Below are 22,346 nucleotides of genomic sequence, written 5' to 3' on the forward strand. Positions count from 1 at the left end.
TCACCTGCTCTTTCCAGAACCACTTCGTTTGCGACCTTGTCGATACATTTTACTTTGAGCATGCTTCTATAGCACCACATTTGAAAAGAATTTAGCTTCTAGTCTTCCTCTGTCCCGAGAGTCTATGTTTCACATCCATGGCATGCCAGACTCCACACATATGATTTCAAAAAACTTTCCCTGATTTCAAGGCTGATGCTCCTAGATGTTTTTCTTCTTGTTAAAAGCAGCTTTTGCTTGAGCAATTCTACTTCTCGCTTCTGCCTTGCTCCTTCCAACCCAACCTAAAAACATGTTATTGTTGTTGTGGTCTTCAGTCCTGAGACTGGTTTGATGCAGCTCTCCATGCTACTCCATCCTGTGCAAGCTTCTCCATCTCCCAGTACTTACTGCAACCTACATCCTTCTGAATCTGCTTAGTGTATTCATCTCTTGGTCTCCCTCTACGATTTCTACCCTCCACGCTGCAATCCAACACTAAATTGGTGATCCCTCGATGTCTCAGAACATGTCCTACCAACCGATCCCTTCTCCTAGTGAAGTTGTGCCGCAAGCTCCTCTTCTCCCCAATTCTATTCAATACCTCCTCATTAGTTATGTGATCTACCCATCTAATCTTCAGCATTCTTCTGTAGCACCACATTTCGAAAGCTTCTATTCTCTTCTTGTCTAAACTATTTATCGTCCACGTTTCACTTCCATACATGGCTACACTCCATACAAATACTTTCAGAAACGACTTCCTGACATTTAAATCTATACCCGATGTTAATAAATTTTTCTTCTTCAGAAACGCTTTCCTTGCCATTGCCAATCTACATTTTATATCCTCTCTACTACGACCATCATCAGTTATTTTGCTCCCCAAATAGCAAAACTCCTTTACTACTTTAAGTGTCTCGTTTCCTAATCTAATTCCCTCAGCATCACCAGACTTAATTCGACTACATTGCATTACCCTCGTTTTGCTTTTGTTGATGTTCATCTTATATCCTCCTTTCAAGACACTGTCCATTCCGTTCAACTGGTCTTCCAAGTCCTTTGCTGTCTCTGACAGAATTACAATTTCATCGGCGATCCTCAAAGTTTTTATTTCTTCTCCATGGATTTTAATACCTACTCCGAACTTTTCCTTTGTTTCCTTTACTGCTTGCTCAATATACAGATTGAATAGCATCGGGGAGAGGCTACAACCCTGTCTTACTCCCTTCCCAACGACTGCTTCCCTTTCATGTCCCTCGACTCTTATAACTGCCATCTGCTTTCTGTACAAATTGTAAATAGCCTTTCGCTCCCTGTATTTTACCCCTGCCACCTTCAGAATTTGGAAGAGATTATTGCAATCAACATGGTCAAAAGCTTTCTCTAAGTCTACAAATGCTACAAACGTAGGTTTGCCTTTCCTTAATCTTTCTTCTAAGATGAGTCGTAGGGTCACGTGTTCCAACATACTGCACGTAATAACTGTGACTATTGGTCTGCAAATTAAGTAAATACTGATGTAATGTTGTTCAGTAGACTGTCCTCAATGGACAGTATAAATTTTGCGCTTGTACCCTTCGCATCCTGTGTATTTGCCAGTAGAACAGTACCGAGGCTCGCGCCGCCTACCTGCATCTTGTCGGCGACGTCCGCGAGCAGGCGCGCCGCGCGCTCGGCCAGCCGGACGAACTCGTGCATGCCGCGCAGCGCGTCCTCGTTGCGCGCGCGCACCACCTTGAGCGGCGCGGCCAGCGGCAGCGCCAGCAGCTGCTCGGAGGCGGCGGCGGCGGCGGCGGAGGCGGCGCGGTGGTGGCCGCCCAGCGGCAGCGCGAACACGTGCTCCTCCTCGTAGGCGGCGAGCAGCCGCAGCTCGGGCGCGAAGTGGCGGTGGCCGCGCGCCGACGAGGCGCCGGGGGCGGGCGCCGGCGGCGGGCCGTGCACCAGGCGCACCGTCAGCGGCAGCCGCTTGGCCAGCAGGTTGCGCGCGCTGTGCACCCCCGAGATGGAGTCCTCGCGCGCCACCGCCGAGAAGCGGCCGCCGCGCTGCTCCAGCGGCACCAGCAGCGACTCGCCGCGCCCGTCCACGCACCGCAGGTACCGCGACTTGCCCACCGTCACCTGCCGGCAAACGGCGCGTCGAGTCACCACTTGCTCGGAAGCGAGTGCGGGGATCACTTAAACGGGAGCCGTAAATATTTACAGAAAAAGGCGAACAGTGGTGCACATAATCTGAAAATGGCACCAGCAAATAATGCAGGGGCAGATTAAGTCCAGACGAAGAAGTATTGAAACAAAGTAAATGATGAAGTCCATTGGAGAACCTTATCAGAAGAAGAAACAGGTAAGCTCAGTTGGACATCTACAGTGGGGTGTTCCTACGCTGCACTAGTGGTTGTGGGTACTGCCGGGCACCCGTCAGCACGCTCGTGGGTAGGCGCAAGCTAGTATAGACAAACCAAACGACGACCCGATTCCATGCATTCTGCGCATTAACGAACCACTTGATCAACCCCACCCGTGTGAGTTCAGCCGATGCAGAACTGTTGAATACGCAAAGACTTACTGCCCGAGCATAAGGTGTTATGTCCCTCAACGCCCACAGCCGTCGCTACCCAGCTGCCCGTCGGCAGTCACACGAGCTGGGACAGTCTAATGTGTGAGAACAATGATAGCTAACTTGATGCTGTAAGGTTCAAATGGTTCAAATGGCTCTGCGCACTATCGTACTTAAAATCTGAGGTCATCAGTCCCCTAGAACTTAGAACTACATAAACCTAACTAACCTAAGGACATCACACACATCCATGCCCGATGCAGGATTCGAACCTGCGACCATAGCGGTCTCGTGGTTCCAGACTGGAGCGCCTAGAACCGTTCGGCCACACCGGCTGGCCCTGCTGAATCAATGAATGCCTTCGGTTGGATACGGCATACCTGAAGAAAGTCTTTGCCTCTCTTTCTTTGACATCGAGGCTAGAGCCCGTATTTCACTTCTTATTAGTTAGGTTTAGGTCTGTTTACATTCACTTGTTTCAACACACACATAAATTTAAAATTATGCCCTCTAGTGGCGACGCTGGTTCTTTATAGGCTCTTATCATTGCATGTTTGTAGCCTCAGGCCAACTTTGGATATGCACATTCTGTACTAATCAAAATTTAAAGGAATTCGTCTCATTGCAGGCTACTGGTAACCGAGCTGTCAGAGCTCACTTAATATGCAAAGCCTCTTGCATTAGATTAGGTGGTTTGATCCCCAAGAATGTACAACGTGCAAGCTCCTGCATACAGGAACTATTCATCCTGCAGGCCACTCCGGGAACTCTTACGGTAGCCATATGCCCTTCAGAACAGTTTTATGGTGACTGGATAGCTAGCTACTTGAAATCGCCTTTCGATGCATTTCTTAACGTTCGCACAACCTTATTTGAGTGTTTGTGTTGTGATGTGTAACAGTGGTCTGCTTTGATGTTCTGAGATGTATCGCATTGCGGTGATATGATCAGTACCGGGTGCTAGATGGTTTGAAGACAACTGGAAACACTGCACCATGCAGGGAGATATTTTGAGGGTGAACTTGAAAAATATGTTAAAATGTTGATCTGTTTCTTTCTTAAAGTAGCAACTTGGATTAGAGCAAGAGTTGATTACTGAAGGGATGGGCGCAGATAACCTCGCCGTGGAGCGTCGGTCAACTCGCAGTGTAAACAACAACTGAAGTGACGAAGAACGTACCACAGAGCGGACGATGAAAGCGGAATAGAAATGATTTTATAACAGGGGGCTGTGTCTTTTCTATCATCCATCAAGTTCATTTATCTGAGAAACTCTGCATTTGTGTACAATTACAGTTGCAGTGTTTTCCCAACAAGGTCGTCACGTTAAAGGTGCAGTCACCAAAGACCACCACATACTGTTAAGTTATGGATGTATGTTTTTCTAGACGGTACAAACACTTTGCCAGATGGCTTGTTAAATTATTACGCTTGCAAATTGACAAAGCATAGTTCACTGTACTCGATCGACTTTTGACCATTCGTCTTCATTCTGTTGTGTATAAGCAACTTTTTGCACCGAGATACAGAGCTGAGTTAACATATGCGTGACAAAGATTACGAAGTTCATCTTTCTGTTCCACCATTCGATAATCTGAGCGTTGTGGGTTTTGACAGTGGACCACTCTAGTGCGGATACACCGAAAATTACGTAGTACGCCCACATTTTTCCCTTGACAAGTGAACCCACTGTTCCATCCCGCTGTGGTTTACATAGACCCTACTTCATTAGAATTTCACATTTTCACATCGATGTCAAGTAAGTGAAGGACGTACAGCACATCGAATTGTGTTTTGGTAAAATGACTCTGTAGCGTATCATCTGGTAACATTCAAACGTTTCTTTCGTCCGTGACGCGGAGTTGCCGTGATGCAGCGCGGCATCACACCCGCACCTGCGGCCAGAATCCACGCTCTCTTAGCGATGTGTGGCGCGCAACACAAACAACGTGGCGCACTGCTCTGAAGATTTTCACGAAAGCGTTTAGTAGCGGGTATAGATTAATCCCTTACGCTGCTATACTACTAACTCAGTGTAAATGAGAACCACCTGCTTCAACATAACGAGCGAGACAGTACATAACTTCTGGTTTCTCCAAGATCGATAGTCCAACTACTTCCACAGAAATGTTGCAAGATCCGACCACTAGACTGGAAAACGAACACTGCTAACATTTCATAGCCACCTTCAACTGGCCTCTAGCAACCCCCAGCTATAATCTCCACAAATCAAAAATAGGAATACAGCTCAAAATCAGCTAGTCAAAAAATACACAAAATCACCATGCTTCCACTTTCCAAGGAAGCAAATAGAATTTTCTGACTTTGGTTGAAATCGTCAAATCCGTAGCTACAGATTTCACGATCTGATGCAGGCATCTTCCTACAAATGCCCTCGTTAACCGCAATCTCGCATACAAAAGCCGGAAAACCGCTGAGCACTCCACAACCGCACGCGGGTAGCGGATTTGCCAGTTCTCTTACTTTTTCGTACTGGAAGAAATACTTTGTGGGCCACGGTTGCTCACTAAACCTCCGAACTGTGAAATCAGTAATACCCCCGAAACGGTACTTCTGCGCTCATGACTCAACTGCACTGGAGGGCTCACGATCAACTTCCCGTTTGCACTGAGCTCCAAACCTCTACAAGAAACTGTGTCAACATGTAGGCCGTGCCAGTCATCTTTAAGAGCCGAATGTAGGTCTTTCAATCAGTAGTTCACAGCTTGTGCTGCTTCCTGCCAGAAATGTCAGCAGTTTCTTTCGAACAGGTGCTGTGGAGAGGAAGTCAGAAGCGTCTAAGGGAGCCTGCCTACTAAAGTGCGCGTCATTTAGACGGCGGCCGAGTTTAGGTTCGTTCTGCGCATCTGACGTCACAAAACACAATCAGCCAATGAACAGAGAACGACGTTGCCAGAGCTCGACTGCGGTGCAGAGCACGGACGAGTGTCTTCAGTTTTAGAAACGTTCAGTCATAAATAAAGTAATAGAACAAACGCAATGTCTTGATAGCAGACTTTATTTTATAGAAAGTTTGGAAAAAGCATTCTTTATACCAATTGCTTCATATTCTATTAATTAATTAAACCAAACACGCTTCCTAATTCAGGCGATAGCAAGGAAAGGTGTTTGTATCATTCTCACTAACCGCTTTTTCGCAATAAAGAACAGCGGTAATTGTTTATTTCCTACTGTACTTCGACGAAACGTGAGTAATTCATAACCATACCAACAGTGTTAGTTGGTATTTTGCGTGATATTTTAAAGTCCTCTGGGAGATGTTTTGAATGACGAGCTGCCTTAGCGTAATGGGTAAAGTGTATGGCTGCTAAGCGAAAGGTTCTGAGTTCAAACCTTGATGGCCAGCACGGTAGCTCAGCGTGTTCGGTCAGAGGGTTAGCTACCCTCTGTAATAAAAAAAAACTGAGTGAACCGATCAACGAACAACCTGAACGGGTGTCATCGGACGTCTGCCACGAACAAATTCAACGAACAACAACAACAAAAAAAAACCTTGATCAGTGCTTAATATTTTCTTTATTTAAAAACAATATCGAAGTGTCTTACTTCATGAATTTTATTCGTTTGAATGTAATTTTTTGAAATTTCTAGTGGCAACTAGAATCGACCATACGGAAAGTATGGACCTTTACCTCTGCAAACTCTTCAAAATTTCGTGCAATGGTTTACTACATGTAACGCTGCACAATAGCTGCGTTGAACATCGAAACAAAATTAAGTCATTTATGGGGGGAAGGTATCAGTCAAGAAGATGTGTAAAAATCAAATTTTTGGGCCATATAGTTTTTGTGAAATCGAATGATGTGTGTCAAAGCAGTCGAAACGCCATGTGTCTGCACAGGCGAACAGTGCAATGATGACAAAATCGCGCACATCGCGGAATGCGGGAAGCACGTCTCTGTAGCAGCGAAAGGGTAAATACGGCCGTGGTGGCTTTACTTCATAAAGTGCGCGCTCCCCCCTAAACGTAAGTTTGCGAACTATACTATGGCGCTGCTTCTCTTGGCGCGTACAACTGGCAACGCAGCAATCTCCCGCGTCTGGGCGGGCATGCGCGAACCGCCAAGATAAACGAATTGAACTATAGTCTCAGATCACAATCCGTGTAGAAGAAAAGACCGACCTATAACATTTCGAGGCTGGACAAAAGCCTCTGCACCTCGGATACTGGAAACTTCCTGAAGCGTCCTCAATAGCTTGAGCGCAGCCTTCAAGGATATGTTACCACATGAACTTTTTCTAGCAAATGTTTTCCTTATAGTCAAATAATACCTCATTGATGACTACTGCGAAGTTTTGCAGATAAGACTTCCATGGCTGATAGAGCAAACACGTATCTATGCTTGGGTTTTAGCGGTTCAAGTCGGGATGCTCCCGTTGTGTGGTGACTTACCTCTCCGGTGGGGGTGAGGGTCTCGCCGACGGGCACGGTGCGCGCTCCGTCCGGCGGCAGGGCTGCGACGGCGGCGACGGCCGGGCCCGGCCCGGGGTCGGGGAATGCGCGCACGGGCTCGCGCACTAGACAAGCGCCAGAGAGGCCGGCGCGCCGCGACAGCTCGCCCACGCCCTCGATGCAGCGCACGGCGCGGCCCTCCTCGCTCAGCAGCTCGAAGTAGCCGGGGTAGGTCTCCGGGATGGCCAGCCGTGGGCCGACTGCGGCCATGCGGCCTCCCTCCTGTAAACAGTGAAACACACATCATACTGTCTCAACTTTTCCAACAACTATTCTAGCAGCTTTCCTTATGACATCTGGGGAGTCAATAGTGGACAAAATAGGCAAACACTAAACAGAAGTGGATCCGACAGTGTCAGTAAAGATACTCATTACTTCATTCAGATGTGCGTCCACACTGATAAGCCGAAAAGCTATGGCCACTGCCCACAGCGAGATTAAATTCTGCCTTGTGGTGCTCAGGTATTAACACTGATAAGAACATACGACTTCTTAAGTAATAGAACCCAGTACGTTGTCCTCGATGGTGAGTGTTCATCGGAGGTGAGGGTATCATCTGGAGTGCCCCAGGGAAGTATGGTAGATTCGCTGTTGTTTTCTGTCTACATAAATGATCTTCTGGATAGGGTGAATAGCAATGTTCGGCTGTTTGATGATGATGCTGTGGTGTGCGGGAAGATGTCGTCGTTGAGTGTAGGAGGATACAAGATGACTTAGACAGGATCTGTGATTGGTGTAAAGAATGTCACCTAACTCTAAAATAGATAAATGTAAATGAATGCAGATGAATAGAACAAGAATCCTGTAATGTTTGAATACTCCATTAGTAGTGTAGCGCTTGACAGTCACGTCGATTAAATATTTGGGCGTAACATTGCAGAGCGATATGAAGTGGGACAAGCATGTAATGGCAGTTGTGGGGAAGATGGATAGTCGTCTTCGGTTCATTGTTAGAATTTTGGGAAGATGTGGTTCATCTGTAAAGGAGACCGCTTATAAAACACTAATACGACCTATTCTTGAGTACTGCTCGAGCGTTTGGGATCCCTATCAGGTCGGATTGAGGGAGATCATAGAAGCAATTCAGAGGCGGGCTGCTAGATTTGTTACTGGTAGGTTTGATCATCACGCGAGTGTTACGGAAATGCTTCAGGAACTCGGGTGGGAGCCTCTAGAGGAAAGGAGGAGTTCTTTTCGTGAATCGCTACTGAGGAAATTTAGAGAACTAGTATTTGAGGTTGACTGCAGTACAATTTTACTGCCACCAACTTACATTTCGCGGAAAGACCACAAAGATAAGATAAGAGAGATTAGGGCTCGTACAGAGGCATATAGGCAGTCATTTTTCCCTCGTTCTTTTGGGAATGGAACAGGGACAGGAGATGCTAGTTGTAGTACGAGGTACCCTCCGCCACGCACCGTATGGTGGATTGCGGAGTATGTATGTATATGTAGATGTAGAAGTGGAGAAGACATAAATCGGGAACTGTTATAATGACGAAATGCTTGCAAATGGGGAAATCTACTGACGTAAGTGATTTTGATAAACGCCAGATTGTAATGGTCCAGCTTTTTGGAAATATTATCCCGGAAATTTCGAAGCTGGGTGTCTCTCCGTGAGCTATTGTCGTAAGCATCTACGGAAACTGGTGAACCAGGAGCAGGCGACAGGCTATTGGATGTCCACAACTCATCACAGAACGAGGTCAGAGTTTTGTTCAACTACAAAGTACGTCAGGCGGCGATGTGTGGCAGATCTGATGACAGAGAACAATTCCGGTGGAGACTCATGTTTCGGAGTACACAGCTGAGCACACATTATTGAACATCTACATCTACATATATACTCCGCTAGGCACCAAGCGGTGTGTGGCGGAGGGCACAATCCGCGCCGAAGTCATATATCCCCCCCCCCCCCCCCCCCCTCTGTTCCACTCGCGGATCGCGCGAGGGAAAATCGACTGTCTGAAAGCCTCAGTACGAGCTCTTATTTCCCTTATCTTTGAATGATGACCATTACGCGATTTGAAAGTTGGTGATTATAATATATGCTTTACATCCTCGGCGAAGAATGGATTTCGGAATTTAGTGAGCAGCCCCTTCTGTTTAGCGCGTCGTCTATCTGCAAGTGTGTCCCACTTCAAACTTTCTATGAGATTTGTAGCGCTCCCGCGATGGCTAAATGTACCAGTCACGAATCTTGCCGCTCTTCTTTGGACCTTCTCAATCTCTTGAATCGGACCCAACTGGTAAGGGTCCCATACAGACGAACAGTAATCTAAGACTGGACGAACTAACGTATTGTAAGCTATTTCCTTTGTTGAAGGGACCCAACTGGTAAGGGTCCCATACAGACGAACAGTACTCTAAGACTGGACGAACTAACGTATTGTAAGCTATTTCCTTTGTTGAAGGGCTGCATCCCTTCAGAATTCTACCAATAAACCGCAATCTAGAGTTCGCCTTACCCGTTACTTGTGTAATCTGATCATTTCATTTGAGATCATTTCGAATATTCACACTCAGATACCTGACTGATGTTAATGTACTCATACATTAATGGGGATTTTCGCCTTGTTATACGCAGTACGTTACACTTACTAATATTGAGAGATAACTGCCGGTCATTACACCACGCATTTATTTTCTGCAAATCCTCATTGATTTGTTCACATATTTCACGTGATACTACTTTCCAGTAGACTACAGCGTCATCGGCAAACAGTCTAAGGCCGCTGTCAATACCATCAACCAGATCGTTTATATAAATGTAACATGGCGCCCCACAGCAGTCTATCCTTAGGTGCTCCCATGTTGACCCAACGACATCGTCAGTTACGAAAGCAGTGGGCAAGGGATCATCAAAACTGGACTGTGGATCAATGGAAAGTATTACGTGCTCAGATGACCCACATTTCTTGTTACAACAGGTCGATGGTCGTGTTGGACGCGCCGTCATCTAGGGGAACTGTTGCTCGAAACACGCACCGCGGCTCGGGCGCAGGTTCGTGGAGGCAGTGTGCTACGGGGGACGTGAGACATACTTTAGTAGTCGAAGGCACCACGAGGGCTATGTACTAGGTGAACAATATTGTGGGCCACAGACATCACTACCCGCTTGTTGTCTTCTCTCATGGTCATGGCGACTTCCAGCAGAGAACTGTCCGTGACATAAGACCAGAATCGTGTTACGGTAGTTTGAGGAATGTGATACTAACTCACGCTGGTGTCTTGACCACCAACTTCGCTTCATCTGAACCCGATGGAATTCATCAGTGATGTTATCGGGCGCCAGATCCTCGCCCACAAACGACTGGCTCCTGCTAAAAGAGAACCATATGATTTTCCCTTATAGAGTGGGCAGATTTTCGCGAAATACAAGCATACTGTGGCACTCTGGGACGGTTTAACCATGCGAGGAGGGAATACCCAAATCGCAACGGGAACTTTTTTCATCGTTAGTTTGCTGAATATTGATTGTGATGAAACAAATGAGGGTCCCCGTTGGCGAGAAAAAATACCATCATTCTGCACCTTCAGCCTGATTGAATACGAAGTGTAAATACTTAAAAAATTTTGGGATTTGCTCTGAACTCGCTGTATTGGAGAGTCATTCGCGCACCTACTCGGAGGGAAGAAGGCAGGTCCAATGGGACCCGGACGCGTAGTGCATGTCCGAGTCTTGTAGATTAACTGCGTCATTTTAGCGCAAGGGCACATGGTTTCACAGCGGAGAGTTGGGCTGTGTTAATAGCTGAGCGGCAGTTGTGATCTCCAAAGTCGAGTGTAGAGTGATTTAGCCCAAGTTGATGCTATTAACTGAAAACTGTTTTATATTAGGTCAGGAAGCTAATTCCTAGTTTTGGGAGGCACAGGAGGAAGAAACGGACCTGACAAGATTTCTGAAAGTGCTAATAAATCGAACTGTTTCCTTCACAACTAGGTGTTGGTTTTAGGTACGACTTTTAAGGCCATCATATTTTTCTACTGTCATCCTATTTTTTTTTAATTGCTGGAATTGCCAAGGACGTTATGTGGATATTTTCAGAACTTAGAAATCATTTGTATGCTACCGGATTTTGCTGCAGGGGAGTAATCTTCTGTCAGAGTTGTGACCTTTGATACTTGCCTCGTGGTTTAAAGCGACACTGGTGACCTCGTTGCATTAATATAACAGCGCAGGAAGTTAATCCAGTTTGCGCCGATTAACAGTTGCTCCGCGAACAGTGGTGCAAGTATGTCGCATAGCGGCGTCGCGTGCATTGTCAAGTCCTGGACTGCGGCAAGAACTTGGTTCAGCGTTATGAAGAGGAGACACGGAGTGATATAAAACATGAATTTTACCCCAGTGTTTGACTCATTTAACAAAAAGGAAGTCTGCCTCGATATGTGTTCCTTTCACACCAAATATTAAAAAAAATCTGTGCTCCATTTCCATCCACCCGGCACGTGCCTGGAACCTCTGGAGCCTCCTGGTCCACGATATCTTACACAGACTTGGCACACTATAGAGGTTCACCGTCTCGATGGGAATAGTTTGCCGACTGACGGTCATCACCTCATGACAAAGCGTACAGCAGTAGAACATCAAGGTACTTGATAAAATTATAATTTTTCGCTTAAAGAAAATAATAGGTCTTACATCAGCATTAAAAAATACGACATATTCACTTTAGGGTTACGACATACCATTTTCATCACAATACAGTGATTGTCTGTGTACCAGACGGGCCCGCATCTCGTGGTCGTGCGGTAGCGTTCTCGCTTCCCACGCGCGGGTTCCCGGGTTCGATTCCCGGCGGGGTCAGGGATTTTCTCTGCCTCGTGATGGCTGGGTGTTGTGTGCTGTCCTTAGGTTAGTTAGGTTTAAGTAGTTCTAAGTTCTAGGGGACTGATGACCATAGATGTTAAGTCCCATAGTGCTCAGAGCCATTTGAACCATTTTTTTGTACCAGACGAGAGCCTTGTGTTAGTTTACTCTATACCGGTATACAGGGTGAAAAGTAATTAAACCGACAAACTCTGGGAAGTGGTAGGGGACATCAAAACAAATATCTTTCCATACTGCCATTTTTTCCTATGAGGAATATTTAAACCGGTAGAGGAAGATTTCTCTGGTGGCAAAGTAACTAAACCAACAAACACTTTTCCATTTTTTTTTTATGACCAAGAGACAACACATTAACACAACCCAATTTCAATTACAGGTTAAATTGTCGGATCATGTTCTATCTGACACGGGCAAAAACCCCAGGAGTATCCTGAATTGTTCCTGCTGCTGCTATCCGGCCAACCAGATCCTCTTCTGATGCAACAGGAGTTGCATAAACAGGGTTGTGCATCTCGCCCCACACAAAAAAGTCCAGAGGGAAAATATCTGGGGATTGAGCAGGCCATGGTACAGGACCACCTCTGCCAATCCACCTTTCTGGGAAACGTCGGTCCAGGAATCGACGCATACGACGACTGAAATGTGCCGGCGCCCCGTCATGTTGGAACCACATGCGTTGTATTGTAGGGAGCGGGACGTCTTCCAGCAATTCTCGCAATGCTCTGGCGAGAAAATTGTAATATTACCTGCCATTTAATAGCTTAGGTAGCAGATACGGCCCAATTAAACAGTCCTCAACAACACCGACCCGCACATTAATGAAGAACCGCACTTGATGAGCGCTAGTAACTGTGGCATGTGGGTTATCCTCACTCCAAACATGCGAATTGTGGTTGTTGAAGACTCCATCATGCCCCAACGTTGCTTCATCGGTAAATAACACAGAGGATGGAAATGTAGGATACATTTCACACTGTTCCAGGTACCACCGCGAAAACTGTACTCTGGGTGGATAATCAACTGGTTCCAGGTTGAGGACACGCTGCAAGTGCAATGGACGTAAAAATTGCACTCGGAGGACTGTTCTTACATTCGTCTGTTTCGTCCCCATGTCACGTGGAATTGCACGAGTGCTGATTGAAGGATACCGCTCCACATGCTGCAAGACAGCTTCCTCAAATTGCAGCGTTCTTACCGAGCGAAAGCGTCCTTGTCCAGGTAATCTGCTAAATGACCCGGTCTCACGCAGACGTTGGTACACAGCACCAAAGGTCGTATGATGCGGGATACGGCGATTAGGATATTGTTGTTCATAAACCCGCTGTGCAGCTCGCCTGTTGTGGTGCGCTACGTAGTATGCACCAACCATATCAGTGCAATCACTCCAGGTGTATCGCTCCATTAGTAAACAGAGACAATGCACTACTACACTGGTGGGCAGCAGTTGCCTACAACTGAAGAGCGCAATACGCCCTCTAACAACTGAAGATCGTAACACGGCCTCTAACGACTGAAGAGCGTAATATGGCCTCCACCGGTTTAAAAAATCCTCATAGGAAAAAATGATATTAGGGAAAAATATTTGTTTTGATGTCACCTACAACCTCCCACAATTTGTCGGTTTAAATATTTTTCACCCTGTATATCTATAGCAGCGTAGCATTCCTCCTATATTCAGGGCTAAGAGTCCCAACAGTTGGGCGTTTGTACTGTGATAAGCGGACAACTCTCCGAAGTAAATTCGTGAGATTCGGAAGACTACAGCATGTCCCATTTCAAACTGGTACCGCTTCTTCAAAATGTCTTCCGCTTTCTTCTACAGACGCATAAACACATCGAATCATGGTCTGTCGCGCCATTTGAGATATATCCGAGCAGTGTCGAATGGTTTCGCAAACGTCTATGGCAGGTTTCCAATGTGTCTGTACACTAGCAATGCATGTTGCACAGTGCGGTAGAGTCCAAAAAGTATAGTTCAGATTGTTCGCTTCAGTCACTGGAGCACACCCTAATAATACAAGAGAAAAATATTCTGGCGGTTCTAGGAGCTTCAGTCTGGAACCGCGCGACCGCTACGGTCGCAGGTTCGACCTGCCTCCGGCATGGATGTGTGTGATGTCCTTAGGTTAGTTAGGTTTAAGTAGTTCTACGTTTTAGGGGACTGGCGACATCAGATGTTAAGTCCCATAGTGCTCAGAGCAATTTGAACCATTTGAAAAATATTCTCAAGAAAGGTCTTGTAGAGCAACATCTGTAACATGTGCTGGGAGAACATACAGTACTACCAGACAGTCTGTTATAACTTAAGCCCACTCTCTAATCGCAAACTGGTGCTGATGTGGTGTTTGAAGTGAACTATAATGGCTTTAAACTCCCCGTAAATACTGTGTAACTGCATGAGTGTCTAGGAATAATCAGAAAAATTAAATTACTTGTTTTGAGCTCCTAAACCGAGAAGTTTGTAAAATTCTGTTTCATTAATAACTCAAAAGGGTAGTTTTTTCAAACAGAGGTAGGATACTTTTTTTCAAGGTTTGATCGTTTTTTTTGTAACATTTAGCGACGCCTTCCAGATACTTCTCTTCATAGTGGCCGCTCCTGCTTAGAAATGCACCAATAGCGTTTTACCAAGTTTCCAATACCCTCGTCACAGAAGGCAGCGACCTGTGCTTTCCACGAATTCCCTACACTGTTCTGCAGCTCGTTGTCTGTGCCAAAATATTGTCCTCAGAGCCATCGGTTAAGATGAGAAAAGAGATGAAAACACAGGGAGCCTATGGTGCATTATGAAACGCTTTCCAGTGAAAACGCTGCCGGAGTGCCATTGTTGCAGCTGCAGCGTGCGGCGGAGGCTTGCCATGAAGAAGGCCGATGCCTGATGACAATATCTCTCTTCGCTGGTTCTGGATTGGCCTTCGCAGACGATTTTCTCGAATTTCTGAACCACTCGCTGATCAAGATATCTGTTGATATTCCATTCCTTCCCTGCCCGTCTGCATCACGAACGCCTGTACGTCCCGATTCAAAGTTCCTGCGTATTGCTGCACTTAGCTGTCACGCACGACAGTTTCGTTCTGAGGAGTGCATGAAATCTGGCTAAATCCCGCAACATGACGAAATCGAATGACACATTTGACGGAAGACACTGCTGTTCTAGGCACCTGGACGAGCTCACTGTGCCCTCGGAACTGAAAGGAGTGACGGGACGCTATCGACAAGCATACTAGAGGCACTGTGCAATCCATCTGAAGCATTTACTTGTTTGTGTGTGAGCAACCGAAGTTTAGTAAAAGTAGCTCTCACATACCCCTTAGACAACGCTAGTCTGCTTCGTTGCCATTTTTCTTGTGAAAGCCATAAGGCAGGGGCACGTTAACAACTAATTTCTGACAATGGATCAGTCGCGAGGTTCGTCGTTTACTCAATATTCGCGTCGGCAAGCAAGAACTGGTTTTTATTGCAATTGTCTGGAGAGTAGAGAGGATCTCAGATGAGGCCTCACGCCACGAGAATCTGTCTTCAGTGCCGCAGAGCGGCAGACAAGTGAAGTTCAAAGGCGAGAGTAGACAGGCGGAAGATTCGCAGGTAGCCGTTACGAAGGAATCAGGCGCGTTGTCGCTGGGAATATTAATACTAGCAGGGTAAGGAAATGCTGCCCTCTACACGATCTTATCTGGCGTCTGCTACTATGACTGTATATAATGAGTAACCAATTTCAACGAAATTTCGAGCATTGAAGACAGACTTTCTGTCAGAGCAGTGGCAAAGTACTGTCAATGACTTGAAAAGTCGTCATCCTTGTTGCCCAGAATGTGTCACCAGCATTTCTAGATTCCCCATCTGCCTGATGCCTCTCATTACAAAGCCAAGTAGACGTTCTATCACATTCACAGTGGCTGCTATAAAATCCATGTGCAGACTATCTTTGCATTTCTGCAGCAAGTGTGTCTCCCATATTCAAGATGTTAAGCCACTTGTCTCCTACCGCCAACGTCCCTAGGCGGCTGTCATTTAGTTGCTGGAGCCTCCGTTTCGTCAAGAGTCATAGCTGAAGGAGGCCATTTCCCATGCGTTGCTGAGCTGGAATCCACTGTCCTGCTTTCCTGGAGCGTTCACATCGCGCGTTTCTACACACTTTCATATCACTGTCCGAGTAAATTGTAGGCCGGGTGAATAACTTCGTACTTTTGCATTCATTCTAGGTCTCTGGGAACTAGTGATGAGAAGACAGCTGGATTGCAAGAGCAACTTACACGGTTCGTCAACGTTGCTGATTGCGAAGACGATGTAGGAGACACATCACATCTGCGAAGGCCCACATCATCTTTGGCCCGATGATTCACTCTTGGTTGGAGGGCTAAAGATTCACTTGGTCTTATTCATTTCTAATATCCTGCTGATTTCTAACGATATATGGCAACTGCGGGAATATGCAGCATAGCTGAGAACCTGCAGAGAAGCACTGTCGCCACAATGGTATTTCTTTAGAAAACGGACGAGGAGGATCAATTTTTAATGTGTAGTCAACGTCGAGGTCATTGGAGCATGAGTTCGTAGGAGAAGTAAAAATTCTCGCGCGACTTCGAAAGTAACTATCTCTCTCTTCGCCTTAAGGGTCCAGACTACAAAATAAACGACTTCTACATTTAAAAAAAAACTAATAAATCATTCAACGTAGATCTTCTGTGCATTATTTATTGATTCTTGGATTTAAGAAATTCATTTTTCATTAAGCCCCCCATCCGAGAAGTTAAAGTTTGTCTGTCCAAAATGAGGTGTGTCCATGACTGAAGTCTTGCAATCTGAAAACTTTATTTGAAAACTGTTTTCTCAGGCTATAGGATACTGCATACGCAGTTATAACACTTTCTTTTTAATTTGATAAAATAATAAAATGGCGGGCGTTTGAAACTAAGATGCAGTGTGTCGTGTGTTTTTGGTCACGTTTTTTCAGTAATTAATGAGTAAATTAAAATAAAAAATACCCTTTTACTTCTTGCAGACAAGTCTGAGGATTAATTCAATCTAATTTCAGACGGACATCTTTATTAACGTGCCCGCAATCCATTCCGTTTGCTTGAAACACACTGACGGAATTGATTGCAGGCACACTAATAAAAACGTCTTTCTGAAATTTGGCTGAATTATTCCGCGGTTGTGTCCGCAAGAACTAACAGGATATTTTTTAACTTATTCATTAGTTATTTCTAATTTAAAAACCGCTAAGTAGTATCGAAAGAAAGTTAATAATGAAGAGCCTGTGTTAAATGTGATATCGAACGAGGTCTGGAGAACGGACGGGCGAAATTGGAGATGCAAAGCACGCAGCACATCTGCAGCAATACAAATAATTTGTTTCGCAGTACAAGTGCCTGGCGTTCAATATCCCTGTATGGCGGACGTATTCCTGTCTGTTGCTAACATGCATCAGATCAGTGTTTGATATTACAGTGAATGCATTGTAGTGAACTGTAGATATTGCAGCATATTTATGCTTTGCTATAATTCCGTTGATTCAGTTTCATTGTTTAAGAGAATATATAAATCACTAATTTCCGGTATGTTTTCGTTAATCATTTTCCATCACACTGCCCTAAAGTGGGACACAGTATAAATCGCGATTGGAAGAAACAGCATAGTGATTTGATAACAAATCTGTATAAAACAACTTTGAACAGTAGTATCTCGGTAATCTTAATGAAACAGTTATAATTAATGTATCATAATTATTGTGTTGTCGACCTAAGTACAGTGTGAATGTATGTACGCACAAATACGCCCACATGAAAAGGAGAGAGAGTGAACGCATCGTTGTATTCCATTTTCAACTTTCATGCAATCGGCAATGTTTTGTTGTCTCTTTGATGGCGATTACTATTACGCAGCCTATTATCTTTTGTCATTCTATGAGCACCAGCAGTTTTTTTCTGTTGATTCTGCTTTTCGAAATTTGGTGGTGAAGTTTTGGTTGTTCATTTGGCTACCACACTCTTGCGAGTGCAACGTCAGATGCGGTGTTAATGGAGTCCAGTTATTACTAGTTCGACCGGCTTTTATTACAGGGAATACGTTAACTAACGGGAGGATCTGTCTAAATACGTGCGTCTGTACAGCTTTACTAAAATAAAAGACACGTTGTTCAGAACGTCCCAAGGTGTCTGTCTAACAATAAAAGACACCTTAGCAATGCAATGTGCAGCCATTTTAAGCTACTGAATAGATGATGCTGATTAGTTGTATACTTCAGTATTAGTGCTCTCTACTGGCTAAAGTTTGTCTGTGTGTAAGTTTAGAGCGCCCACAGTCTATTAGCAGCACTTGTTATGCACGTAAGTGTACAGATTATTTGGCGCTGATACATATTTGAAGGTTTGTTAGGGCACTCAGTCATACTATTTTTAATGTATTCTTTGGTTTTATGTATTTTATGAAGTGCCAAAGAAACGGGTACAGGAATGCGTATTCAAATACGGAGATATGAGTACGTAAACAGCCAAATACGGCACTGCGGTTATATAAAAACAAGAGTCGGGCACAGATGTTAAATCGGTTACTGCTGCTACAATGGCAGGTTATCGAGATTTAAGTGATTTTTAACCAGTTTTAATAGTCGGCGCGCGAACGATGGGACACAGCGTCACAAAGGTAGCGATGAAGTGGGGATTTTCCCGTACGACCATTTCACGAGTGTACCGTGAATATCAGAAATCCGGTAAGACATCAAATCTCCGACATCGCTGCTGCCGGAGAAAGATCCTGCAAGAACGGGACAAACGACAACTGATGAGAACCGTTCAGCGTGACAGAAGTGCAACCCTTCCGCAAATTTCCGCAGATTTCAATGCGGGGTCATCAACAAGTGTCGGCGTGCTAACCATTCAACGAAACATCATCGATATGGGCTTTCGAAGCCAAATGCCCACTCGTGTATTCTTGATGACTGCCCGACACAAAGCTTTACGTCCCACCTGGGCCCATCAACACCGGCATTGGACTGTTTATGATTGAAAACATGTTGCCTGGTCGGATGGATGGATGTGTACGCGTATGGAGACAACCTCACGAAACCATGCATCCTGCATGTCAGCAGGGGACTGTTCAAGCTGATGGTGGCTCTGTAATGGTGTGTATTGTGTGCAGTTGGAGAGATATGGGACCCCTGATACGTCTAGATACGACTCTGACTGGTGACACATACGTAAGTATTCTGTCTTATCACCTGCATCCATTCGTGTCCATTGTGCATTCCGACAGACTTGGGCAATTCCAGCAGGACAATGCAACACCCCACACGTCCAGAATTGCTACAGAGTGGCTCCAGGAACACTCTTCTGCGTTCAAACACTTCCACGGGCCACCAAACTCCCCAGACGTGAACATTATTGAGCATATTTGGGATGCCTTGCAACGTGCTGTTCAGAAGAGATCTCCATCCCCTCGTACTCTTATGGATTCATGGACAGCTCTGCAGCGTTCATGGTGTCAGTTGCCTCCAGCACTACTTCTAACAGTAGTCGAGTCCATGCCACGTCGTGTTGCGGCACTTCTTCGTGTTCGCGGGGGCCTACAGCATATTAGGCTAGTGTACCAGTTTCTTTGGGTCTTTATGGTAGAGTTTCTGTATATTTGCCCTTCAAGCTACTGAATTTATAACTGTCAGATTAGTGTTTATTTCTGTTTTCTAAGTGATCTTATGACGGCTACAAGCCAAAACCGGTCATTGTAGATCATACTGTTATATGTTATCAAGACAGACATTTATTAATAAAGTATCAGTAGAGATTTCAGTGTCTTAACGGTTGTGGCACGCCACTTGACTCGGTAACGAAATCAATATTTGCGCCTGACACCCTCCGTGTGGCTAGACAGAATTATTGCTTTTTGCGAAAAGTGCTTCAAGTAAGAAGCGTGCGTGAGCAGTAACAGCTGTCAGTGGCAGAATTATGTACCAATTACGACCAATCACTTGAAAACGAGAAAAACTGGTGCTCCAGCAGTTACAGAGGAGAGGAAACCGAATAGCGGCTACAAACGTACAAGAAGTTACCTCAAGGTCAGTTCGATATTCTTCATCGCCGATATGCGTATCCTTCTATCGCCTTTAGTCGTATGTTACGTCTGCGTTCAAGTTCGACGACTGTCAGAGCTCAACTGCACGTTAAGATACTGATGGGCTGTGCTGTCTAACATGTTAATAACGACGGCATGGTGGACCATTGCAACCTGTGGCGCCACAGGGGTCTCCCGGCCACCAATGCCATACGCTCATTATTATTATTGTTACAAGACCCTCTTCCCGCCCAGCCTGGCTGAACGTCTCCAAAGTAGTGAAGCAGCTTCTGCTTTCTTTAAGTCAAGATCTCCCTGAGCTGCGCAATGAATATTTTTATCATACAACTGTATTGAGTGGAACGTGGAGTAATAAACGCCTAATATATTTTCTACCCAGGACAAGAGGCTCTGTGGTACACTACCCTATTGTCAAATTTCCTTTTTCCATGAGAAATGCAAATTAATAATGCATTTCCTTGTTTTAACCTATTTGGTTCCCAATCAGCTGTTTTCGCTCCAGGTGAGCTGTGCTCCAATCCAATGCATCTGATCACTTCAAGTTAAACTTCAGCGGTCTGGCGACCAAAAATCATTAAAATGGGTAACACAGTTAATATTGAAGGGTGCGTACATAATTTTTGTGTCCAAGATCGTATTTCCACAAAATGTGTCGCCCAGCGTGCGGGGTCGCAAAAACAACAATGGCCACATCTGTGTAATTTTCATTTGACTCACCCTCATACCAGGCGTTACTCCTGGTGGTGGTGGTGGTGGTGGTGGTGGTTAGTGTTTAACGTCCCGTTGACAACGAGGTCATTAGAGACGGAGCGCAAGCTCGGGTTAGGGAAGGATTGGGAAGGAAATCGGCTGTGCCCTTTCACAGGAACCATCCCGGCATTTGCCTGAAACGATTTAGGGAAATCACGGAAAACCTAAATCAGGATGGCGGGAGACGGGATTAAACCGTCGTCCTCCCGAATGCGAGTCCAGTGTGCTAACCACTGCGCCACCTCGCTCGGTACGTTACTCCTGGCTCTGTATTCTATTACAGAAAGGAGGATTCAGACTGAGGGAATGCAAACTACGAGGGACGTTCGATAAGTACCGAAACACATTCTTTATTGACCAATTTCAGTGGAAAAAATGCGTAATTTGTTGTGAGACATCGTGGAATGTTCCCCTCTCAGCCCCTATAGCTCAAGCAATTCCGATATGTAGCCTTCAAAATGGCGCCTGTAACGGAGGTGCGTTCCAAGCAGAGAGCTGACATTGTGTTTCTTTTGGTGGAGAACGAGAGCATCTCAGATATTCCTAGGCACTTGCAGGATGTCTATGGAGACCTGACAGTGAACGAAAGCATGGTGAGTCGTTGGGCGAGGGGTCTATTATCATCGCAACCAACTCGCCCAAGTCTGTCACGTCTCCCGCGTGCAGGGCGGCCGCATACACGGCTGTGATTCCTGCAGTGTTGGAACGTGCGGACACTCATTCGAGGTCATTGACTGATCCCAGTGTGAGCGTGGGATTGATCTGTTATTCTGCGCAACGGATTAATCTCAGATGTACCCTTTACCCTGTGGCTCCTGCAAGATGCAATTTCCACCCCCACACTACTACAGAAGTCAGACAGACGATCCTAACGTTCTAAATAGAAATGCCTGAAAAACTTTCAGCAATAAATATCTTCTGAAGTCGTCCACTGTAAGGAAATGACACAAAAATTCACAGAATTTCTTACGTAACTAGTGGGATACTTGGGTACTGGAGTAGTGCTAGTTAGTGTAAGAAAAACATGAAACTAACGAAAATTATTATTTATTTTGCAAAAATTCTGAGAAATCACAATGGCACTTTTAGTTATGAATTTAACACGTTATTTCCTGGTTCTTTTGGGAATGTGAAGTTACCTCTCAAGGATAGGATACGCTAATGAAATTTCTATACAAAGTTTAAGATTGTTATTGACTTGGCAGAATGGCTGAGAGCCGTGCCTACTCAACTTGAATAATTATCCTTTAGAATGTTGCTAGGTACGGTCGAGGCTGCCGCGTGTGAAGTGCAGTGAAGTGTACTGTTGTGGAGGAAATATGGGGCTCGCAGTAGCTGTAGCGCACAATACCATAAGCTGCAACGACTGCTGTCTGCGCCGCTCGCTGCTGACAGATAAGATAACTCTCGTTCTATCTGGATTGACCTTCGCCAATCAAACTCTCCCTACCCTATTCGCCCCTAGTCGAACTATTGGCGCGGTACATCGGTCAGATAACCAGTCCACCGTGATGCCACTCAAAATTCGCTCGCAAGCGCGTAACTGTAACTCTGTCCGTTCACACGCCACAATAAGCATGGCGGCCAACACAGTGAACAACGCTTAATCGCAAGGAGTCAATATAGAGTTGCACTCCGATTCGCTCTCGACAGAGGTGCTCTCCCGGTAAAGTACTGAGGACAGA

At 45.4% G+C, this 22,346-nt stretch overlaps 1 protein-coding gene across 1 annotated transcript in view; it reads right to left on the reverse strand.

Moving 5' to 3' along the window:
• LOC124798574 overlaps positions 1-22,346 on the reverse strand; it is a 181,299-nt gene that overhangs the window by 16,510 nt on the left and 142,443 nt on the right. Inside the window, exons 3-4 of the mRNA XM_047262036.1 lie at positions 6,951-7,232; positions 1,612-2,100 (exon numbers count right to left, since the gene is read on the reverse strand). Coding sequence (XP_047117992.1) covers positions 1,612-2,100; positions 6,951-7,232 — 771 coding nt within the window. The remainder of the gene's footprint in view (positions 1-1,611; positions 2,101-6,950; positions 7,233-22,346) is intronic.

The sequence above is a fragment of the Schistocerca piceifrons genome, chromosome 5 (assembly GCF_021461385.2).
Source record: "Schistocerca piceifrons isolate TAMUIC-IGC-003096 chromosome 5, iqSchPice1.1, whole genome shotgun sequence".
Lineage (NCBI taxonomy): Eukaryota > Metazoa > Arthropoda > Insecta > Orthoptera > Acrididae > Schistocerca > Schistocerca piceifrons.